This window comes from Oncorhynchus gorbuscha, linkage group LG01 (assembly GCF_021184085.1).
Source record: "Oncorhynchus gorbuscha isolate QuinsamMale2020 ecotype Even-year linkage group LG01, OgorEven_v1.0, whole genome shotgun sequence".
NCBI classification, from domain to species: Eukaryota; Metazoa; Chordata; class Actinopteri; order Salmoniformes; family Salmonidae; genus Oncorhynchus; species Oncorhynchus gorbuscha.
This window is the reverse complement of record NC_060173.1, coordinates 32,206,306-32,227,464: the sequence shown is the minus strand read 5'-3', so window position 1 is coordinate 32,227,464 and position 21,159 is coordinate 32,206,306. Positions and strand designations below refer to the sequence as shown.

The following is a 21,159-nucleotide window of genomic DNA, read 5'->3' as shown; positions in this document are numbered from 1 at the left end:
AAATATTATATATCTTTGGGCTTCTTGCAGTCAATTTGCAGTCTACAAATGATTTGTAATAATGTTCATTCCCTCCGACCATCCGCTGTGTGTGTGTGTGTGTGTGTGTGTGTGTGTGTGTGTGTGTGTGTGTGTGTGTGTGTGTGTGTGTGTGTGTGTGTGTGTGTGTGTGTGTGTGTGTGTGTGTGTGTGTGTGTGTGTGTGTGTGCGTGCGTGCGTGCGTGCGTGCGTGCGTGCGTGCGTGCGTGCGTGTGTGCGTGTGTGCGTGCGTGTGTGTGTGTGTGTGCGTGCGTGGGTGTGGAGATCTCAGCCCAGTTGAACACTCATGGGAGACTCTGGAGGAGTGCCTGAGACAGCGTTTTCCACCACCATCAACAAAACACCAAATTATGCAGTTTCTCATGGAAGAATGAAGTCACATCCCTCCAATAAAGTTCCAGGCACTTGTAGAATCTATGCCAAGGTGTTGAAGCTGTTTTTGTTCATGGGGGCCCAACACCCTATTGAGGCACTTTATGTTGGTGTTTCCTTTATTTTGGCAGTTACCTGAAGTACAGATCCACTTAATGATAAAAGGAGTGGTTCATTTTCATTCAGAAATTAGTTTAACAATATGCATACTCCTTCAATGATGTACTATGTATTTCACTGTACCGCTACATTTGGAAAGTATTGCCTTGTTAAGTCTACCACTTGGGCTGCATCTCAATGATCTAAAGTAGCTTTCTCTCCTTGTTTCCTTCATTTGCACTGTTGTGACACTACAGGACAAGAGGAAAGCAATTGGTGGAAGAATACCAATACCTTTCATTCTCCTGTAAAGTCCCCTCACATCAGGAAAATAGTAGAAAAATATATAAGGAGAGGAATCCATGTCAGATTATTTGCACTGCCCCTCTAGCAATTATGCACTGCTGTAGATCTGAATAGATTGTATGTGTGTGAGCATAGTGAGCATATAGTGACAATACCACCTAGGACAAGGGGGCTGCTACCATATTGCTTGTACCTATTATTTTTTTAACCTCTACAGGAGTGCCTATGGGGAAGGGGCTGGAGGCTGATTTGGCATTCAGTGTGCGTGTGTGTCTACCTAACCCCCTAGGCAACGTGAAGCAGCAGAGATCAGAAGGCCCTCTCATAGAGATCCAGTGTGGGAGGGAGGAAAATGCAACATTGTACACAGCCTCACTTAAAGACTCATTCACTGACAGGGACCAGTGGAAACGCAATGCATAGGAATAACTGGGGAAGAGGAGGGTAGACCATATCTTATCACATCTAACATAGAAATAGCATGGACCTCCAAATTCTTACTCCATCTTACCCCCTACCCCCTTAGCACTGATGTACTGTACGTCTGAAATGATTGGATAGGTGCAAGGAATATGGCAAAGAATTCCACAAGTCTATCAGAAGGCAAGGTGAAGCAATTGCCATATTGCTCAAGTTTATCTGATCCTTTTCCGATCTACAGTTGTGACTAGGAGGGTAGGGGGTAGGGCTCCATTCAGAATTATGAATGCATTCTGTTCAGTGTTTGTGGACTGACATGCTATCAGGCTTACAAGCTAATATCTCCACACTGTCATCAAGAGGGACAGGGAAAATAATGGCACATTGAAGTGTCTCCAAGTAGAGAAATACAAACCAAAGGTTTTATTTTTTGTAGCCTCCTTATAGACACCCCATAAAAATAGTGTTGCTCGAAATAATACCCAAAATAAGGAAAAGAAAAAACAATTTCATTGTTTCAATGAAGTCCATAGAGAAACAAGCCCAATGTCCAGACATTCATTTAATTTCAGCCCAGCTCCTTTTTTTCTTCCAAAAGCAGATTGGTCAGCAAACCCCAGTCTCTCTGCACCACGTCTGTAACTGTGAGGGATTACCATTAGAACGAGCCCTTACAGAGAGCAGACAGAGAACCACTGTAATGCAGCACTACATTAACCCTAAACACTTCACATGCCATTAAGAAGCATGTCACAACCCAAGGCAAAAATAAAAAAGAACAATACCTTATGCAACCTAAATCTGCATGAAGAAACCAAATCTCTGTTCATAATAGCCTGTCCTTCATCTTAGCCAAGGGAACCTGGGGTAAATTCAAATACAACCTTACTAAATGGGTTTAGATTCAGTAACATAAAGAGCTGTTTTTAGATAGATGTGTAGCTGTGCTCCGGAAAACAAAGGGTTAAACCTTAGCTGCAGAAATTCACTGCAGTCTAAAACCATTTGGCTGATAGCTACTGAACAGCAAAATCTATGCTCTTCTCTCTACGTCTCTCCCTCGACAAATTACTCTCTGTCTTTCTGTCTAGATTTTGCTTGGATGTGGCTGTTGGTTTTCATAATCTTCCGGAGTCCTTTATTGTATTTGTAACGTTTGGCACAGTACAAACTGCCGCTTTTATAAGATGAACCTGCGAAGCCTGATCTGATGTTAGGGCTTGTTGTTTTATAAACTGCTGTGGGTATAAAGGGCTTTTACTACATCCTAAATGGTCTAAATGACAAAAATAACAGTTTCCCTCAAGACAGCTCCTCCCTCAATCAATCAAACATACCATCATCGAGACCTCAACATCTCTCGCTTTTAAATAGAACTTACAAGTTATTAGAAAATAGTTTAAATTTGACTTTCTTCTTTGATACATAATCCCAACACCATCCCCATATTAGATTAAGTTATATAGATGTATATTTTTTACATTTCTATATTTATGTATAAGCATGTACAAGATAGATAAAACTGTCTCCATTTTGCACTCTGTACAAAAGAAAGTTACCGTCTTCTTTGTGCATTCTATTGCATGGACTGGTGAGCAGTGAGGAGAGGAAGAGAGGAGGGAGTAGAGTCAGATCCATATAGAAATCCACCCAGTTAGATCCACCCAGTTAGATCCACAGTTAGATCCACACAGTTAGATCCACACAGTTAGATCCACAGTAAGGCCCCCATGAGTCCCTTAGATCTGGGTCTCCTGGACCATCTCCTTGGTGTGAGTGGTCTTAATGACGTAGGGCTCTGCGATGGTGCTGATGAGGCTGTGGTGGTGCTGCTGATGATGCTGGCGGCTGGAGGAACGGTGCAGGGAGTTTCCCAGGTTGTTATGGGTCCAGTGAGCCCCGTAGGCAGCTCTGTCCCTGTCTCTGTCTCTGTCTTTGTCTCTGTCTCTGTCTCTGTCTCTGTGGGAGGACGATGAGGATGATGAGATGTATCTTGCTTTTAAGATGGTGGGCAGAGCCAGCCCCATCTCCTCAGACTCGCTAGAACCTGACCTGGCTGGGGGAACCTCGGGAACGTCCTCATCCATTTGGATTATCTCAATGGTCCGAGCCACTGCCACCGTACTCCGCTGCTGGTGCCGCTTACGCAGCTTGTAGAAGGCGATCAACATGGCAGCGGCAAGGAGCGTCACGGCAACGAAGCAGCCAATGATGATCTTGGTTGTCTTCACGACCTCGTCCAGGCTGGCGGAGGGGTGGGTGGGGCCACGGGCTGTGGGGAGAGACACCTGGCGGGGGGTCTGGGTGCTCTGGAGCAGCATGGTGGGCGTGGAGATGAAGACAGGCTGGAACACTGAGGGCGAGGCTGGGACTGTGGGTTTGGGTTTGGGGGTCTCTTCTACAGTGGGCTCCAGCACCTCCACAGTCACTGTAGTGAAATAGGACAGGTTGGAGGTGTTGAGCTCAGCATTGCTGACATTCAGGTAGGCTGAGGCGTTGGAGTTACCTGCCATGTTAGTCACCATGCAAGTATAGACACCCTTGTCCGATGGCAAAACATTGGAGAAGTTGAGCGTTCCATCATTGAGGACAGAGATCCGAGGGTGAGACGAGCCGTGGGTCAGAACGGTCCCATTAGGAAGCAGCCATCGGACCGATGACATGGCGGCCGTAAGACACTTGAGCTCAGCCACTCTCTCTGCAGAGATGTTGAGGTCCCTTGGAGCATCCAGGATGAAGGGAGCAGAGCACTGGAATGTGGTCTGGTCCACCTCCACCAGGTATCGTCCTCTCATGTGGGCAGGGGAGTGGCAGCGGCCGCAGCAGGTGGAGTTAGTGGGGATGTACTCCCTGAGCCACCAGGACAGCCAGACCACGTCACAGTCACACCTCCAGGGGTTGTGGTGGAGATGTAGCTCCACTAGGTATTGCAGCGGGGCAAAGAGGTCGTGGGGGAGAGATGACAGGTTATTATGGGCTAGATTCAGCTCCACCAGTGCTGTGATGTCATCGAAGGCGTTCCTCTCGATCACGGTGATCCCAGAGTTCATAATCCAGAGTTTCTGTAGCGAGCGCAGGCCGCGGAAAGAGCCAGGCTTCATCTCAGGGAAAGTGTTCTCAGACATCTCCAGCTCCTCCAGGCCAGTCAGGGGAGACAGGACAGGCATCTCCCTGAGGTTACACATTCCTAGGTTCAGGTACTTGAGGTTCTGCAGGCCCTCAAAGGCCCCGTCAGAAATGTACTCTAGCCTCCTGAGCTCCCCTAGGTCCAGCCTCATCAGAGAGGGCACCCTGTTGAAGGCATAGGAGGGGATGCTCTCGATGGGGTTGTTCCTCAGCCACAGCTCCCTCAGCTTGGACAGGTACTCAAAGGCCCCGCTGGGGATCCCCGTCAGTCTGTTGTCAAACAGCTCCAGGGTGTTGAGGCTGGTCAGGCCATTGAAGGCCCCCACCTCAATCTGCCTGATGGCGTTCCTGCCCAGCTGCAGCACCTCCAGATGGTGTAGGTGTCTGAAGGTGTCAGCCTGGATGGTCTCGATGCTGTTCTCCATCAGGTTGAGGTACCTGGTGTTGGTGGGGATCCCGGGGGGAACCCTGACCAGGCCACGGCGTGTACACACAACCTTACCGATCTGGTTTGTGCAGGAGCACACCACCGGACAGTTCTGGGGGTTGGGGGGCGGACCCAGGCCGGCAGGCTGGCACACACTGAGAGCTGGCACCATGGTGAGGGCTAGCAGGGCGAGCAGGGCTGCGTTCCAGGTGGGCTGCAGAGAAACCCGGCCCACAGTACTCATGTTGCGGAGGGCTCATTGTTCAGCATGTTGGGGCGAGACGGACACTAGAGGAGGACGCACCACCCTCCTACCCTGGCTGGAGCAAGGACAGGATTCGCCACGCCATCGACGAGACTGGGTGACGCTACGCAGAGATAGACACAGAGAGAAAGAGAAAAAAGAAAAAGGGAGACGGAGAGAGGAAGAGAGAAAGAGAGATGGAGAGTGATACGGGGCGAAAGGAAGAGATAGAGTGAAAGAGGGAGAGAGGGGGAAGAGAGAGAGTGAAAGAGGGAGAGAGGGGGAAGAGAGGGAGGCAGAGAGAGATTATGTGAAGGCAGAGCAGCAGCAAAGGAAAGATTTTGCAGTGATCACCTACCTCATTAGTTCTTAAACGGCCCCTTGTTTCTTCTTTTCTGAATATCACAAAAAACAATCAGGAACCAGAGTCATGTATATTTCCCTTTCCATGGAAAAACAGAAATGTGAAAAGTGTATTTATATTCAGTTCTTCTCCTTCAATCTGGAAAGTGGTGGTAATGTCCCTGTGTTAACTAATGGAACAAAATGTCTCCTGTTTGCCGGTGGTGAGAGTGGAGCAGAGCAGTGTGTAGAGACTAGACGCTCGGTGGGAAAGGACAGGCCGTGTGGGTTAAGCTAAGCAGGTGACTGGCGTCCCCCGGCCCTCCTCCTCTCCCCCTCTCCCTGCCTGCAGCCGCAGACACACGGCCCCTCTGTTGACGAATCACACTGCTCCATCAAGCAGTAAAAGCCAGACACACCGAGCAGAAAGGAAAAAAATGACAATACATTTTTTTTTAAATCCACCGGTCTGGCAGGTCCTCGTGAGTGTGTGAGTGTTTCTGTGTTTCTGTGTGTATGTCGGCTGAGAGCCCTCCGTCTCGGTGACTTTGCCGAAGGCTAGCTGGTGCCTGATTCGCCCCGCTCTGATGGATGGAGAAAGAGAGAGAGAAAAAAGCTAAAGGACTCCTGACGCAGTCATCCCACTGTCCTCTCTTTTTCTCTCTTCTCTTCTGGTACTCTCCCTGCGATGGTTTGCTTGGCCGTGGTTATAGCAGCTGCAGCCTGCCGCGTGCAGCACAGTTAGCAGTATTCTTCCTGAGGGGGTGGGGGGGAGGTGGAGAGATGGGGGTGCTGGTTAGAGAGAGGGGAGGAGGAGGAGAGGGAGCGCAGTGCTGCCGGAGCTACGCTTTAGAGAAAGAGAAGCAGAGAGGGAGAGGAAAAAGCAGTTGAAGGAGAGAGAGTGTTTTTGTCCTCTCCTCAGTATCAGTGAGAGAAAAATAGAGAGAGAGAAAGAGAGAGAGAGAGAGAGAGAGAGAGAGAGAGAGAGAGAGAGAGAGAGAGAGAGAGAGAGAGAGAGAGAGAGAGAGAGAGGTAGAATCCTGCTGTGTCGATGCGATGGTGGCTGTGCAGGGTATCTGTAACCGGTATCCGTAAACAGAGGCAGGTATGGAAAGTTCCTGGCCTGGTACTCTCTCCCGAGGTGTGTCTCTCTGTCTGTCCTGGTTGCCTACTAGTTGATCTCCGTGCCTGAGCTCAGGGCTGGGGGCAGTAAGGATGAGGTGAGGTAGCAAGTTGTGGCAGTTGCTCTGTGGCTCCCGACTGGCTGCTGGACTACTGCAGTAACCACGGTGGAGCCAGGAGAGAGAGGGGGACAAGCTAGAGGGTGAGAGGGGAGAGAGAAAAAGGTAGAGTGAGAGAGCAGAAGAGAGGCGGCAAACAAGCATCACACCGTCACAGCAGCATTCCAATCCCCCTCTCCTCTTCTCTTCTTGTACAGTCTTTCTCTTTTTTCCCTATGTATGTGTATGCGTGCGTGTGCATGTGCGTGTGTGTGTGTGTGTGTGTGTGTGTGTGTGTGTGTGTGTGTGTGTGTGTGTGTGTGTGTGTGTGTGTGTGTGTGTGTGTGTGTGTGTGTGTGTGTGTGTGTGTGTGTGTGTGTGTGTGTGTGTGTGTGTTGCGGGGAGCTAAGACTCTCTATCCCCCCTCCCTTTGTCCTTCAGTGGGAACGTGAATGTAATGCTGACGTACTCCTCTCCCTGTCAGCCGCGGCTCACACAGCCACTTGCGTACGAACGAACGAACACACACACACACACACACACACACACACACACACACACACACACACACACACACACACACACACACACACACACACACACACACACACACACACACACACACACACACACACACACACACACACACACACACAGAGAGAGAGCATTAGTGCAGTGCATTGGTTTGATGCAGTGTTCCTCTGTATTAATACATGCAACACCCTCCTCTCTCTCTTCTCAAAATCAAAATGAGATCTCTGTCCTGCATCTCAGAGAGAGAGAGGAGAGAGAGAGAGAGAGAGAGAGAGAGGGGTGTAGAGGGGGAAGACTAGAGGCTTAATATCTCTGTCAACTCTAACCCTCAGTGTTTCTGTGTGTTTATTCCCCATCCGTTCTTCTTCCCAGAGCACAGAGCAGAGTCAGCAATGCTGCTGAACAGATACTGTGTACTGTGTATACCAGCCTATTTTTCCTTTATGCCCCAAAAAATGTATCACATGCATGTTGACCAAAAGGCTGTAAAATATGATATTGTTAATGAGGTGCTGTGTGTGTGTGTGTGTGTGTGTGTGTGTGTGTGTGTGTGTGTGTGTGTGTGTGTGTGTGTGTGTGTGTGTGTGTGTGTGTGTGTGTGTGTGTGTGTGTGTGTGTGTGTGTGTGTGTGTGTGTGTGTGTGTGTGTGTGTGTGGTGGGGGATCTCTGACATCATTGAGGATAGAGCTGTGCTGACTCGGCTCCTCTCTCTTTGCTGGACAATCTTCTCATCTCCTCTGCTCCTTTCCTTTCCTCTCCACCTCCCCTCCTCTCCCAGATAAAACTAGAGAGGAAGAGGGAGTGAGATAGATGAGGGAGGCTAATGCACAACATTCTCAGTGAGAAGGAATGAGGAAAAAGATAGGGAAGAGATGGAGGGATGAGGGGAGAGCAGAGCTGATAGCGCTGGATTAAGTGTAATTTGAATTGCAAGAAGAGGAGTCTCCCTCCCTCTGTCTGCCTTTAGTTAATGGTCAACTCTCTCTCTCTCTCTCCCTCTCCATCACTCCCTCGCTCCATCTCTCTCTCTCTCTCCATCTCTCCCTCTCGCTCCATCTCTTTCTCCTCTCTTTCGTTCAGACTAGTTTCTGGGGGTGTAGTAAAGAGTTGTTCATTTCACACCAGAGCAGCACTGCTGCCTCATTTAAGAATACAGTACATATAGCCAATCATATAGACCGCTTCCTCAATTCCATTTTAATTCAAGTCAATTTAGAAAATGAATTGGACATGATTTGAATTGAAAATGCCATCATGTGAAGAAGGTATTGTAAAACCCACGTGCCATGTCCAATCTGCTTCCTAAATTTACTGGGTTTTAAATCGAATAGAGCTGGACTGGACGCATGGGGTATTGAACATTCTAAAGTAGGACACTAACACACTGGGTTGATATGTGTGTCTATATATGTGTGTCTATATTTTGGTTAGGTCAGGGTGTGACTAGGGTGGGTACTCTAGTTTTTGTATATCTATGTTTTCTTTTTCTTTGTTGGCCTAGTATGGTTCCCAATCAGAGGCATGGATAATGGTTTTGCTACTATAGGCTACTAAATAATGGTTTCACATAAAATACTAGAACATGCTGAAGTATGTTGAATCTGTTAGGTACAAGAGAGAGGGGGAGAAGGAGTTCTGAAAGATGGGGGAGAGAGAGAGGGAGAGAGAGGGAGAAATGGAGAGAGAACAAGAGAAAGAAAGAAAGAGAGCTCCTCTGAGGTGAGGCAGTGTTTGTGCAGGCAGAAGCAAGGCAGGCAGGCAGCAGAGAGTGGCTCTAATTGATAGCCATGGCTGAGGTTGTGGCTGCACTGTTAATAACATTACCGGGGTCATGAACATGGAAAGGTCACTTAGCACACTGAATATATGACATCCCTCACCCTCTGTCTCACACACTCTCCCTCTCCTTCTCCCTCTCTCCATTCTCTGTGTTCCATGCATCAGCACTCCCTAAGCCAGTATAGGTGAGGGGTAAGTTGAAAAGGGGAAGACAAGGGGCTTTCTTTGTAGTGATGTTAAGTTAACTGGTTTCTGTTCACTGTGTTAAGTAAGACATGGGACAAACATTTATCACCTACAGGAGGGAATGTACAGAGTAGACTTTTATGATGTATTATACTGTAGGCTTAGAGACAAGCGGTCGACTCTGTGGGGCTATGCTAGGTCGTTAGTGTCTGACTCAGTAAGTTGGACCAATAATTGTGTAGTGTAATGGGCCAGAGTATGTGTTGCGTGCTGTAAGTAGCTAAATAAGGGCCAATGGGCCATCCTGATAGATCAGCTGGGAGTGCAGTGTCCTCTATATTTTCTCTCTCCTCACTGGGGAGGGGGGTATGGATCTCATGGCCCTTATTGGGTCACGTTTGGGATTTAGTTTAGTTTATTTGACAGTTTTATAACAAACATAACACAAAATCACTGAGGATGACAACAAGGTGAGAGACAGCAGATCTCTCATCAATAGAGCTGACATAAAGCTTGGTGGACTGAGGTTTGTGATTTGGGTTGGAGAGGTAGAATTTAATGAGGGGTGTGGGGGAGTCAATGGTAGAGAAGAGGGAGGGGAAGGGGATGATGGACCTTTGTAGGCTATTGTGTGTGAGGGGTGTATGTTTGATGGGGACGGGCTGTGTCAATACTGAGCGTCTGTCACCCTTCCCTGTATGCCCGGGTGGAGGGTTGGGGGGGAATTAAAAGTTTCAGGCAACGGATGAGGCTGGAGAGTGTGCAAGTGTGACCCAGTTACTGTGTGTGTGTGTGTGTGTGTGTGTGTGTGTGTGTGTGTGTGTGTGTGTGTGTGTGTGTGTGTGTGTGTGTGTGTGTGTGTGTGTGTGTGTGTGTGTGTGTGTGTGTGTGTGTGTGTGTGTGTGTGTGCGTGCGTGCGTGCGTGCGTGCGTGTGTGTGTACTGCTACACTGTTAGCATAACACTGTTAGTGTACTGACACTGTTAGCGTAATTACACATCAGTAATCAATAACCTTGACTGAGACCTAGAGACTTGTGTTAGCCCCTCGAGATAATGATTGTGCTTTCCTGCTAACAACTATTCACTATTCCTATTGTGGTATCTGTCTTGTTGCCTAATGTCAACGCCAGTACTGGCACTCTGTTTAGCATGGACAGTCAGGTAGAGAGGATGGTCTCATGGTCTATCTTAGTGTGGCAGGTCCAATGTGCTGGAGTTGCAGATGGTCTCTCCCGGAGCAGTGTGTGTGTGTGTGTGTGTGTGTGTGTGTGTGTGTGTGTGTGTGTGTGTGTGTGTGTGTGTGTGTGTGTGTGTGTGTGTGTGTGTGTGTGTGTGTGTGTGTGTGTGTGTGTGTGTGTGTGTGTGTGTGTGTGTGGAGGAAGATCGATGTGACCTGTATTTATTAACCCTCGCTCATGGCTCCCCTCCCTGACTACACCCCCCTCCATTCATCAGTTGTTCTGGCTCAGTCACCATACGCACAGTCAGAAGAATCTACTCACAACTGCCCACACACAGTGCAGAGAATCAACTAAATCACAGCAGTGATTCCACCTCAAATGCACAGGTGAGTCTGAATCACAGGAGGTACATTGGCTGAATCGAACTGATTTGGAAGCATAGGGTACTGTGTCAAGTGTTTTGTGTCAGTGGAGTGAATCAAGGCTGATTCTCAAGTGACGTGTACCGTTGTATGTTGAATCCCTGAGCAGCCTGCTAGAGGGTATACCACACACACACACACACACACACACACACACACACACACACACACACACACACACACACACACACACACACACACACACACACACACACACACACACACACACACACACACACACACACACACACACACACACACACACACACACACACACACACACACACACACACCGGATTGACTCCCCTGTGGTCTGTAGATCTATACAGCCAGTCACAACTTGTTTCTCTCAACAGAAACAATACAACTCAATGGTGTTTACTGACTCCACTCAACAGGTTGTTCTATTTATCTATGTCTGTCGTCACATCTGGCTGGCCAAAGACAGTTAATTACTGTATATTTGTGTTTCCTATTAGTGCACTGATTGATTGAGTGTGGCTGTAGAAAAAAAGAAACGTGCCCATCCCTGCTTCCTGTGATTGAGCCTGAATGGGCCTGCAGTTTATTGTTTACAGACTAATGACCTTCATTACACACTTCACTGTATGTGTGTGCCCAGTCTACCTGCCCTGTCTAATGTACAGTATATGATCAAGTGTTTGTGAGTTTAGCGGTGATGGAGCTAACCACAGAACACTACAGTAATTATCTACATCAGTGATTACCTGAGAGATAGTACACTGATTAACTACACAGAGGAGAGGAAAGAAAAGGAGAGGAGAGGAGAGGAGAGGGAGAGGAGAGGAGAGGAGAGGGAGAGGAGAGGAGAGGAGAGGAGAGGAGAGGAGAGGAGAGGAGAGGAGAGGAGAGGAGAGGAGAGGAGAGGAGAGGAGAGGAGAGGAGAGGAGAGGAGAGGAGAGGAGAGGAGAGGAGAGGAGAAAAAGGACAACATGGTACAGGCTCGTCATAGTTCACTGTACCATGCAGTATGGTTCTAGGCAGCCATGTATCAATGTTGTGATATGAAGTGAAGTACTATTGAAACACTGTCATTCATTAAGAGGTTTATGTTTTAATGTTACTGTTAATGACCAGGGATGAATTTGCATGAGATTTTTTTGAGTCATATCCAGTCAGGCAGTGGCTTGACAACTCTCTCTCAGACACACACACACACACACACACACACACACACACACACACACACACACACACACACACACACACACACACACACACACACACACACACACACACACACACACACACACACACACACACACACACACACACACACACACACACACACACACACACACACACACACACACACACCCCACTGTGTCCGGTGATGTATGAAACCAGTGTGTGGGTCTCTGTAGGGAAGGCTCACCCACCTCTCATATGCAAATGAACCGTTCCCCAGAGCCCTGTGATTGGCTCGTTGTTATTAATATTCTGTCAGCGTGCGACTTCGTTAGTCTGATGTTACCGTGCCAACAGGCAGCACTAAAAAGGGACTTTGTCAATGTTTGATGTCTCGTAAAGAGATGCTGTGTGTGAGTGTGTATATGTGTGTGTCAAATGAAATTAAATCCAATTCTATTTGTCACATGCGCCGAATGCAACAGGTATAGACCTTACCGTGAAATTCTTACTTACAAGCCCTTAACCAACAATGCAGTTCAAAAAATAGAGTAAAGAATGTATTTCCCAAATCAACTAAAGTAAAAAAAATACAAGAAAATCAAAAAGTAACACAAGAAAATTACATAACAATAACGAGGCTATTCACAGGGGGTACCGGTACCAAGTCAATGTGCGGGGTACAGATTAGTCTAGGTCATTTGTAAAGTGACTATGCATAGATAATAAACAGTGAGTAGCAGCAGTGTTAAAACAGAGGGGGAGGTCAATGTAAATAGTTGGCCATTTGATTAATTGTTCAGCAGACTTATGGCTTGGGGGTAGAAGCTGTTAAGGAGCCTTTTGGTCCTAGACATGGCACTCCGGTGCAGCTTGATGTGCGGTAGCAGAGAGAACAGTCTATGACTTTTATTGTCGCAATTGTAAATGAGAACTTGTTCTCAACTTGCCTACCTGGTTAAATAAAGGTGAAATCAAAAAATAAATAAAAATGTCCCCAGCACAAGGTGCACCTATGTAATGATCATGCTGTTTAATCAGCTTCTTGATATGCCACACCTGTCATGTGAAATGCTCACTAACAGGAATGTAAACAAATTTGAGCACAAACTTTGAGAGAAATAAGCCTTTTGTGCGTGTGAAACATTTCTGTGATATTTTATTTTATCTCATGAAACATGGGACCAGCACTTTCAAATCTAAAAGTAACACAGCTGATCTGTGTATGGACCATAAAATGTTTGCTATAAATATTCATTCAGAACAGTTGTTTGAACTGTTCAAATACTTCCACTGGTTAATCATTAATTGCATAAAATGTCTGAGCCAAGGAAATGCAACTGTTACAGTCTGACTGTGAACATCTGTATGAAAACCAAATTAAGGGAGACATAGATATGGTTAAAAAACAACTGTTGATGCAATATGAAAAAAATGGGTGGAGGAGATGAATCATAAACCCAAATTGAGAACCTTTTGTTTGATTAAGGGTGAATTTGTGTGTGAGAGATATATTAAGTATGACCTACCTAAAAACAAGTGATCGCTATGTGCACAGGTAAGATCAGGGATATTGCCTCAGCGTATTGAAACAGGTCAGTATTGTGGTGAAATGTAATTATTGTGACCTCGAAGAAATGGAGAATGAAACTCATTTTATCCTCTATTGCCCTTTCTACCACGATATAAGCCTTGCATTATGTGGCTGAGTGATGAGGAGAAATGTAAATGATTTTTTGTCCATTGTGTATTTCAGTTTGAGGAATATTTAGATAAAGCCTTGAATAAAAGAAAAGGGGCTACCGATTACATTTACATTTACATTTAAGTCATTTAGCAGACGCTCTTAAATAGTAAAAATATTTAGCTTCTATGTGGTTAATGGTGTGTGTATATGTATCGTGTATAGGCTTGTCTACCATATGAATCTTCTCTTTGTGTCAGACTGGGTTCAAGTTACTTCTGTTTCTTTTTTCTGTCTGTCTGTCTGTCTGTCTGTCTGTCTGTCTGTCTGTCTGTCTGTCTGTCTGTCTGTCTGTCTGTCTGTCTGTCTGTCTGTCTGTCTGTCTGTCTGTCTGTCTGTCTGTCTGTCTGTCTGTCTGTCTGTCTGTCTGTCTGTCTGTCTGTCTGTCTGTCTGTATGTGTGTATGTATGTATGTATGTATGTATGTATGTATGTATGTATGTATGTATGTATGTATGTATATAGGTATGTATATTATTTTACAGCTCTAGGGATGTAATTATTGTTTGGATAACCTTATTTGCTATTATGTATTTATGTATTTTTTTTAACTCTTTATGTTATACGTAATGCAGAGAACACTGGAAAAATAATGATCATTAATTACCAAAGCAAATTATTGTAATGTTTGTTTATGTGTCAATTGAAACCATAAGGGATGGGTTGCCAATTGGCGATTTGACATGAAAATAAAATTGTATTCATTCGTTACACATCAAACTGCTATTATGGAATGAAAGTCCTGCTTCAGTAGTCCTACTACTCCACTTGAACCACAGCCAGAGGATGGGTACATGATGGGCGATGTGTGTGTGTGTGTGTGTGTGTGTGTGTGTGTGTGTGTGTGTGTGTGTGTGTGTGTGTGTGTGTGTGTGTGTGTGTGTGTGTGTGTGTGTGTGTGTGTGTGTGTGTGTGTGTGTGTGTGTGTGTGTGTGTGTGTGTGTGTGTGTGTGTGTGTGTGTGTGTGTGTGTGTGTGTCTCATGAAGAGATGTTGATTTGGGTAGCAGGAGACCATCAACCTATTGAACTGGGAATGATCTTTTATGTTTGGAAAGGGTGAAACACCAGCAGTGTGTGAATGCGTGTGTGTGTGTGTCTGTGTGGGTGTGTGTCCACGCATATCTGTGCGTGTGTCTGTGCGTGTGTCTGTGTGTGCGTACCCCTCACTAATATGTTTCCTGTAGCGGAAAGACTTTGTATTTCCCAGGTGCCCCAGTGTTGCAGTGAGGAATAGTGTTAAGCAGCATTTTCTAGACTGGAGTCAATATCACAAAGCAATTAATTTACAGAGGTCGCTAAGGGCAGCTAAAAACATCTCTGGGAGACTGACTCTGAGAGGCTCCTTCCAATACTGGCTGTTTTCCCTCCCTCTCGTTTTCAAGTGTCCCTCGGTAGTGGAGTGGCACTTGAAAATGGAGCAACTGGTGGTAGGGAGGAAAAGAATAACGCTAGGGAATGGGACCGCCAACGAATAGGCCTACCATGCAATTCATTGTGTTTTTCACAATGCCTGTACTGGCGGCAGTAAAAGCACTCTTATATTTCTCATTCAATTAATACGTACTTTCCAAATGAGCAAAGCAAATCAAATCAAATCAAATGTATTTATATAGCCCTTCGTACATCAGCTGATATCTCAAAGTGCTGTACAGAAACCCAGCCTAAAACCCCAAACAGCAAGCAATGCAGGTGTAGAAGCACGGTGGCTAGGAAAAACTCCCTAGAAAGGCCAAAACCTAGGAAGAAACCTAGAGAGGAACCAGGCTATGTGGGGTGGCCAGTCCTCTTCTGGCTGTGCCGGGTGGAGATTATAACAGAACATGGCCAAGATGTTCAAATGTTCATAAATGACCAGCATGGTCGAATAATAATAAGGCAGAACAGTTGAAACTGGAGCAGCAGCACAGTCAAGTGGACTGGGACAGCAAGGAGTCATCATGTCAGGTAGTCCTAGGGCATGGTCCTAGGGCTCAGGTCCTCCGAGAGAGAGAAAGAAAGAGAGAATTAGAGAGAGCATATGTGGGGTGTAACAAATGAGAACAGCAAAACAACAATGAGCTCATAATGTGCCCATCTTCATTAACCAGTGGAAGAATTCGAGCAATTAAAACTACTGTTCAGATCTAAAATGTGCAGTTTTGTCACACAACAACCTCATGACCAAAAACACACAATGTTCTAAATGTCATAACCCTCTGAAGTCTTCAGTGGTGTTATGTGGACTGTGTCATGTGCATTCCACAGGAAGTGCACCCCTATTGATAAAACTAACACTAATGCCTGGTTGTATTGGACATGTGAGGCATGCTCTTCCATGTTTCTATTCCATTCTCTAGATGATTCTGACTGTATCTCTCTTAGTTGGGCAGGATATCAACCTTGATAACATGGTCTTTAACCCGTTAGATTTGAATTAAATGAATGATAAATATAATGATTGTGTTGGTCGAGATCGAAATTTCCTGAAATTTCCTAGAAATAAGTCTAGCACTTGTGATTACTATAAGGCTAAGCAATGTAATAACCTGTACGACAGTTTATTTAATTTCAAGGCAAGCTCATTTACTACATTTCATTTGAACCTTCCCAGTCTTCCTATAAATCATGACCACCTTGTTCATTATCTGTCTTCTCTCAGTCATGAATTTTCCGTTGTTGCCCTTTCAGAAACATGGTTGACTGAAGAAACAACAATGCTTCATGATGTCTCCTTATAATACTATTCACCACTGTAGAACATCAAGAATGGGAGGTGTCCATTTTTGTTCGTAAACTTTTTCAATTCTTTGTTAGAGAGGATCTCGCACTTAAATCTCATAACATTGATGTTGAATCTCTTTTCATAGAAATTCTCTGCTATTTGTTTTTTGGCGGTTAAAAAGTGGTAATAGGATGCATCTATCGGCCACCCAATTCTGACATTGGTAGTTTCATTGATATCCTTGCATCAACTTTGGATTTGATTAATAATGAGGATGAAATGTGTTTTCTATTGGGTACATACATCATACATGTATGTAACAGTGAGAATCACTCACTGACATCAGATTTCTTAAAAATACTTTATACTCCAGTATCTGTATAGCCTCATCTATGACCGTTTCATCTGCCACCCTTATTGATAATATTTTTTATTATTTGAATATTGTTGCTAACATAGGTATACTTTAGACTGACATTTCTGACCACTTTCCAATTTTCCACTTCTCTTTGGCAGCTGGAAATGAACAGATTAATAGCTTAAAATGTAAAATATTTAACAAAGGTAATTGTGAGCCCTTTAAGATGTTTATTTATGATAATTCATTGGAAAATGTGTATTCAGGCCGATGTGGAGTCTGCTTCCCAGACTTTTTGCACATCTTTCAATTCTGTATTTCACCACTGTTTTCCCTTAGTTCAACCACGTAAGAGAGCAGGAGAAGGGTTCTGGAAACCTTGTTTTTTGTGTCTCCAAAAAACTAGTTGTACAAAATGTTTCTCACAAATCCTTTCCCCCTGTATTCTGCAAATTACACAAATTATGAGAACAAATTCACTTACCTACTACGGATATCCCCAAAAATATATTTGACTAACAATGTTATGCTGGTGAATGAGGACCCAAAAGCGACTTAGCGAAAACAGAGTCTTTATTCCAGTATATGACAAAAGTAATAATCCTGGAAAAACCAAGAAGAAAACAAAACAGGAAAAAACTTAAATCCACTCGTAGTAACGAGGACAGACTGGAGACTCGACCATTGACTGCAGGTTGCTTCGGGAAGGCACCGACCGTAGCAGACTAAGACACCTGCTCACACGTAGCATCTGAAGGAGACAAAACACGACAGGGCGAGACAAGGACACAGCACAGCGAACATCATACAAGGATCCGACAAGGACAGAAGCGGAAAACAAGGGGAGAAATAGGGACTCTAATCAGAGGGCAAAATAGGGGACAGGTGTGAAAAGAGTAAATGAGTGAGTTAGGAGAATGAGGAACAGCTGGGAGCAGGAACGGAACGATAGAGAGAAGAGAGAGAGGGAGGGGGAGAGAGAGGGATAGAAAAAGGGAACAAACCTAATAAGACCAGCAGGGGGAAACGAACAGAAGGGAAAGCACAAGGACAAGACAATATATGACAAAACATGACAGTACCCCCCCACTCACCGAGCGCCTCCTGGCGCACTCGAGGAGGAATCCTGGCGGCAACGGAGGAAATCATCAATCAGCGAACGGTCCAGCACGTCCCGAGATGGAACCCAACTCCTCTCCTCAGGACCGTAACCCTCCCAATCCACTAAGTACTGGTGACCACGTCCCCGAGAACGCATGTCCATGATCCTACGTACCTTGTAAATAGGTGCGCCCTCGACAAGGACGGGGGGGGGAGGGAAGACGAACGGGGGCGCGAAGAAAGGGCTTGACACAGGAGACATGGAAGACAGGATGGACGCAACGAAGATGTCGCGGAAGAAGCAGTCGCACAGCGACAGGATTGACGACCTGGGAGACACGGAACGGACCAATGAACCGCGGAGTCAACTTACGAGAAGCTGTCGTAAGGGGAAGGTTACGAGTGGAAAGCCACACTCTCTGGCCGCGACAATACCTAGGACTCTTAATCCTACGTTTATTGGCGGCTCTCACAGTCTGCGCCCTGTAACGGCAAAGTGCAGACCTCACCCTCCTCCAGGTGCGCTCACAACGTTGGACAAATGCCTGAGCGGAGGGAACGCTGGACTCGGCGAGCTGGGACGAGAACAGAGGAGGCTGGTAACCCAGACTACTCTGAAACGGAGATAGCCCGGTAGCAGACGAAGGAAGCGAGTTGTGAGCGTATTCTGCCCAGGGGAGCTGTTCTGCCCAAGACGCAGGGTTTCTAAAAGAAAGGCTGCGTAATATGCGACCAATCGTCTGATTGGCCCTTTCTGCTTGACCGTTAGACTGGGGATGAAAACCGGAAGAGAGACTGACGGAAGCACCAATCAAACGACAGAACTCCCTCCAAAACTGTGACGTGAATTGCGGACCTCTGTCTGAAACGGCGTCTAACGGGAGGCCATGAATTCTGAACACATTCTCAATGATGATTTGTGCCGTCTCCTTAGCGGAAGGAAGCTTAGCGAGGGGAATGAAATGTGCCGCCTTAGAGAACCTATCGACAACCGTAAGAATCACAGTCTTCCCCGCAGACGAAGGCAGACCGGTAATGAAGTCTAAGGCGATGTGAGACCATGGTCGAGAAGGAATGGGAAGCGGTCTGAGACGACCGGCAGGAGGAGAGTTACCTGACTTAGTCTGCGCGCAGTCCGAACAAGCAGCCACGAAACGGCGCGTGTCACGCTCCTGAGTAGGCCACCAAAACCGCTGGCGAATAGAAGCAAGTGTACCTCGAACGCCGGGATGGCCAGCTAACTTGGCAGAGTGAGCCCACTGAAGAACAGCCAGACGAGTAGAAACAGGAACGAAAAGAAGGTTACTAGGACAAGCGCGCGGCGACGCAGTGTGAGTGAGTGCTTGCTTAACCTGTCTCTCAATTCCCCAGACAGTCAACCCGACAACACGCCCATAAGGAAGAATCCGCTCGGGATCGGTAGAAGCCACAGAAGAACTAAAGAGACGGGATAAGGCATCAGGCTTGGTGTTCTTATTACCCGGGCGATAAGAAATCACAAACTCGAAACGAGCGAAAAACAACGCCCAACGAGCTTGACGTGCATTAAGTCGTTTGGCAGAACTGATGTACTCAAGGTTCTTATGATCAGTCCAAACGACAAAAGGAACGGTCGCCCCCTCCAAACACTGTCGCCATTCGCCTAGGGCTAAGCGGATGGCGAGCAGTTCGCGGTTACCCACATCATAGTTGCGTTCCGATGGCGACAGGCGATGAGAAAAATAAGCGCAAGGATGGACCTTATCGTCAGACTGGAAGCGCTGGGATAGAATGGCTCCCACGCCCACCTCTGAAGCGTCAACCTCGACAATGAATTGTTTAGTGACGTCAGGAGTAACGAGGATAGGAGCGGACGTAAAACGCTTCTTGAGGAGATCAAAAGCTCCCTGGGCGGAACCGGACCACTTAAAGCACGTCTTGACAGAAGTAAGAGCTGTGAGAGGGGCAGCAACTTGACCGAAATTACGAATGAAACGCCGATAGAAATTAGCGAAACCTAGAAAGCGCTGCAACTTGACACGTGACCTTGGAACGGGCCAATCACTGACAGTCTGGACCTTAGCGGGATCCATCTGAATGCCTTCAGCGGAAATAACAGAACCGAGAAATGTGACAGAGGAGACATGAAAGGCGCACTTCTCAGCCTTCACGTAGAGACAATTCTCTAAAAGGCGTTGGAGTACACGTCGAACGTGCTGAACATGAATCTCGAGTGACGGTGAAAAAATCAGGATATCGTCAAGGTAGACAAAAACAAAGATGTTCAGCATGTCTCTCAGTACATCATTAACTAATGCCTGAAAAACAGCTGGAGCATTAGCGAGACCAAACGGCAGAACCCGGTACTCAAAATGCCCTAACGGAGTGTTAAACGCCGTTTTCCACTCGTCCCCCTCTCTGATGCGCACGAGATGGTAAGCATTACGAAGGTCCAACTTAGTAAAGAAACTGGCTCCCTGCAGAATCTCGAAGGCTGACGACATAAGGGGAAGCAGATAACGATTCTTAACCGTTATGTCATTCAGCCCTCGATAATCCACGCAGGGGCGCAGAGTACCGTCCTTCTTCTTAACAAAAAAAACACCCCCACTTCGGTAGGAGAGGAAGAAGGCACTACGGTGCCGGCGTCAAGAGAAACAGACAAATAATCCTCGAGAGCCTTACGTTCGGGAGCCGACAGAGAGTATAGTCTACCCCGAGGGGGGAGTGGTCCCCGGAAGGAGATCAATACTACAATCATACGACCGGTGAGGAGGAAGGGAGTTGGCTCTGGACCGACTGAAGACCGTGCGCAGATCATGATATTCCTCCGGCACTCCTGTCAAATCACCAGGTTCCTCCTGAGAAGAGGGGACAGAAGAAACAGGAGGGATAGCAGACATTAAACACTTCACATGACAAGAAACGTTCCAGGAAAGGATAGAATTACTAGACCAATTAATAGAAGGATTATGACATACTAGCCAGGGATGACCCAAAACAACAGGTGTAAAAGGTGAACGAAAAATCAAAAAGGAAATGGTCTCACTGTGGTTACCAGATACCGTGAGGGTTAAAGGTAGTGTCTCATATCTGATACTGGGGAGAAGACTACCATCGAAGGCGAACATGGGCGTGGGCTTCCCTAACTGTCTGAGAGGAATGTCATGTTTCCGAGCCCATGCTTCGTCCATAAAACAACCCTCAGCCCCAGAGTCTATCAAGGCACTGCATGAAGCAGCCGAACCGGTCCAGCGTAGATGGACCGACATGGTAGTACAGGATCTTGATGGAGAGACCTGAGTAGTAGCGCTCACCAGTAGCCCTCCGCTTACTGATGAGCTCTGGCTTTTACTGGACATGAATTGACAAAATGTCCAGCAGAACCGCAATAGAGGCAAAGGCGGTTGGTGATCCTCCGTTCCCT

General features: G+C 46.5%; 1 protein-coding gene across 1 annotated transcript; it reads right to left on the bottom strand.

Moving 5' to 3' along the window:
- Window positions 1–1,636: 1,636 nt before the first annotated feature.
- On the bottom strand, window positions 1,637–6,698 carry LOC124036165 (leucine-rich repeat-containing protein 4-like). The gene is made up of 2 exons (XM_046350378.1): window positions 5,392–6,698; window positions 1,637–5,157 (listed from the first exon to the last, which is right to left on the bottom strand). The coding sequence occupies exon 2, from the start codon at window positions 5,031–5,033 to the stop codon at window positions 2,976–2,978; it is 2,058 nt and encodes a 685-aa protein (XP_046206334.1). The 5' UTR covers window positions 5,034–5,157; window positions 5,392–6,698; the 3' UTR covers window positions 1,637–2,975.
- Window positions 6,699–21,159: the final 14,461 nt, after the last annotated feature.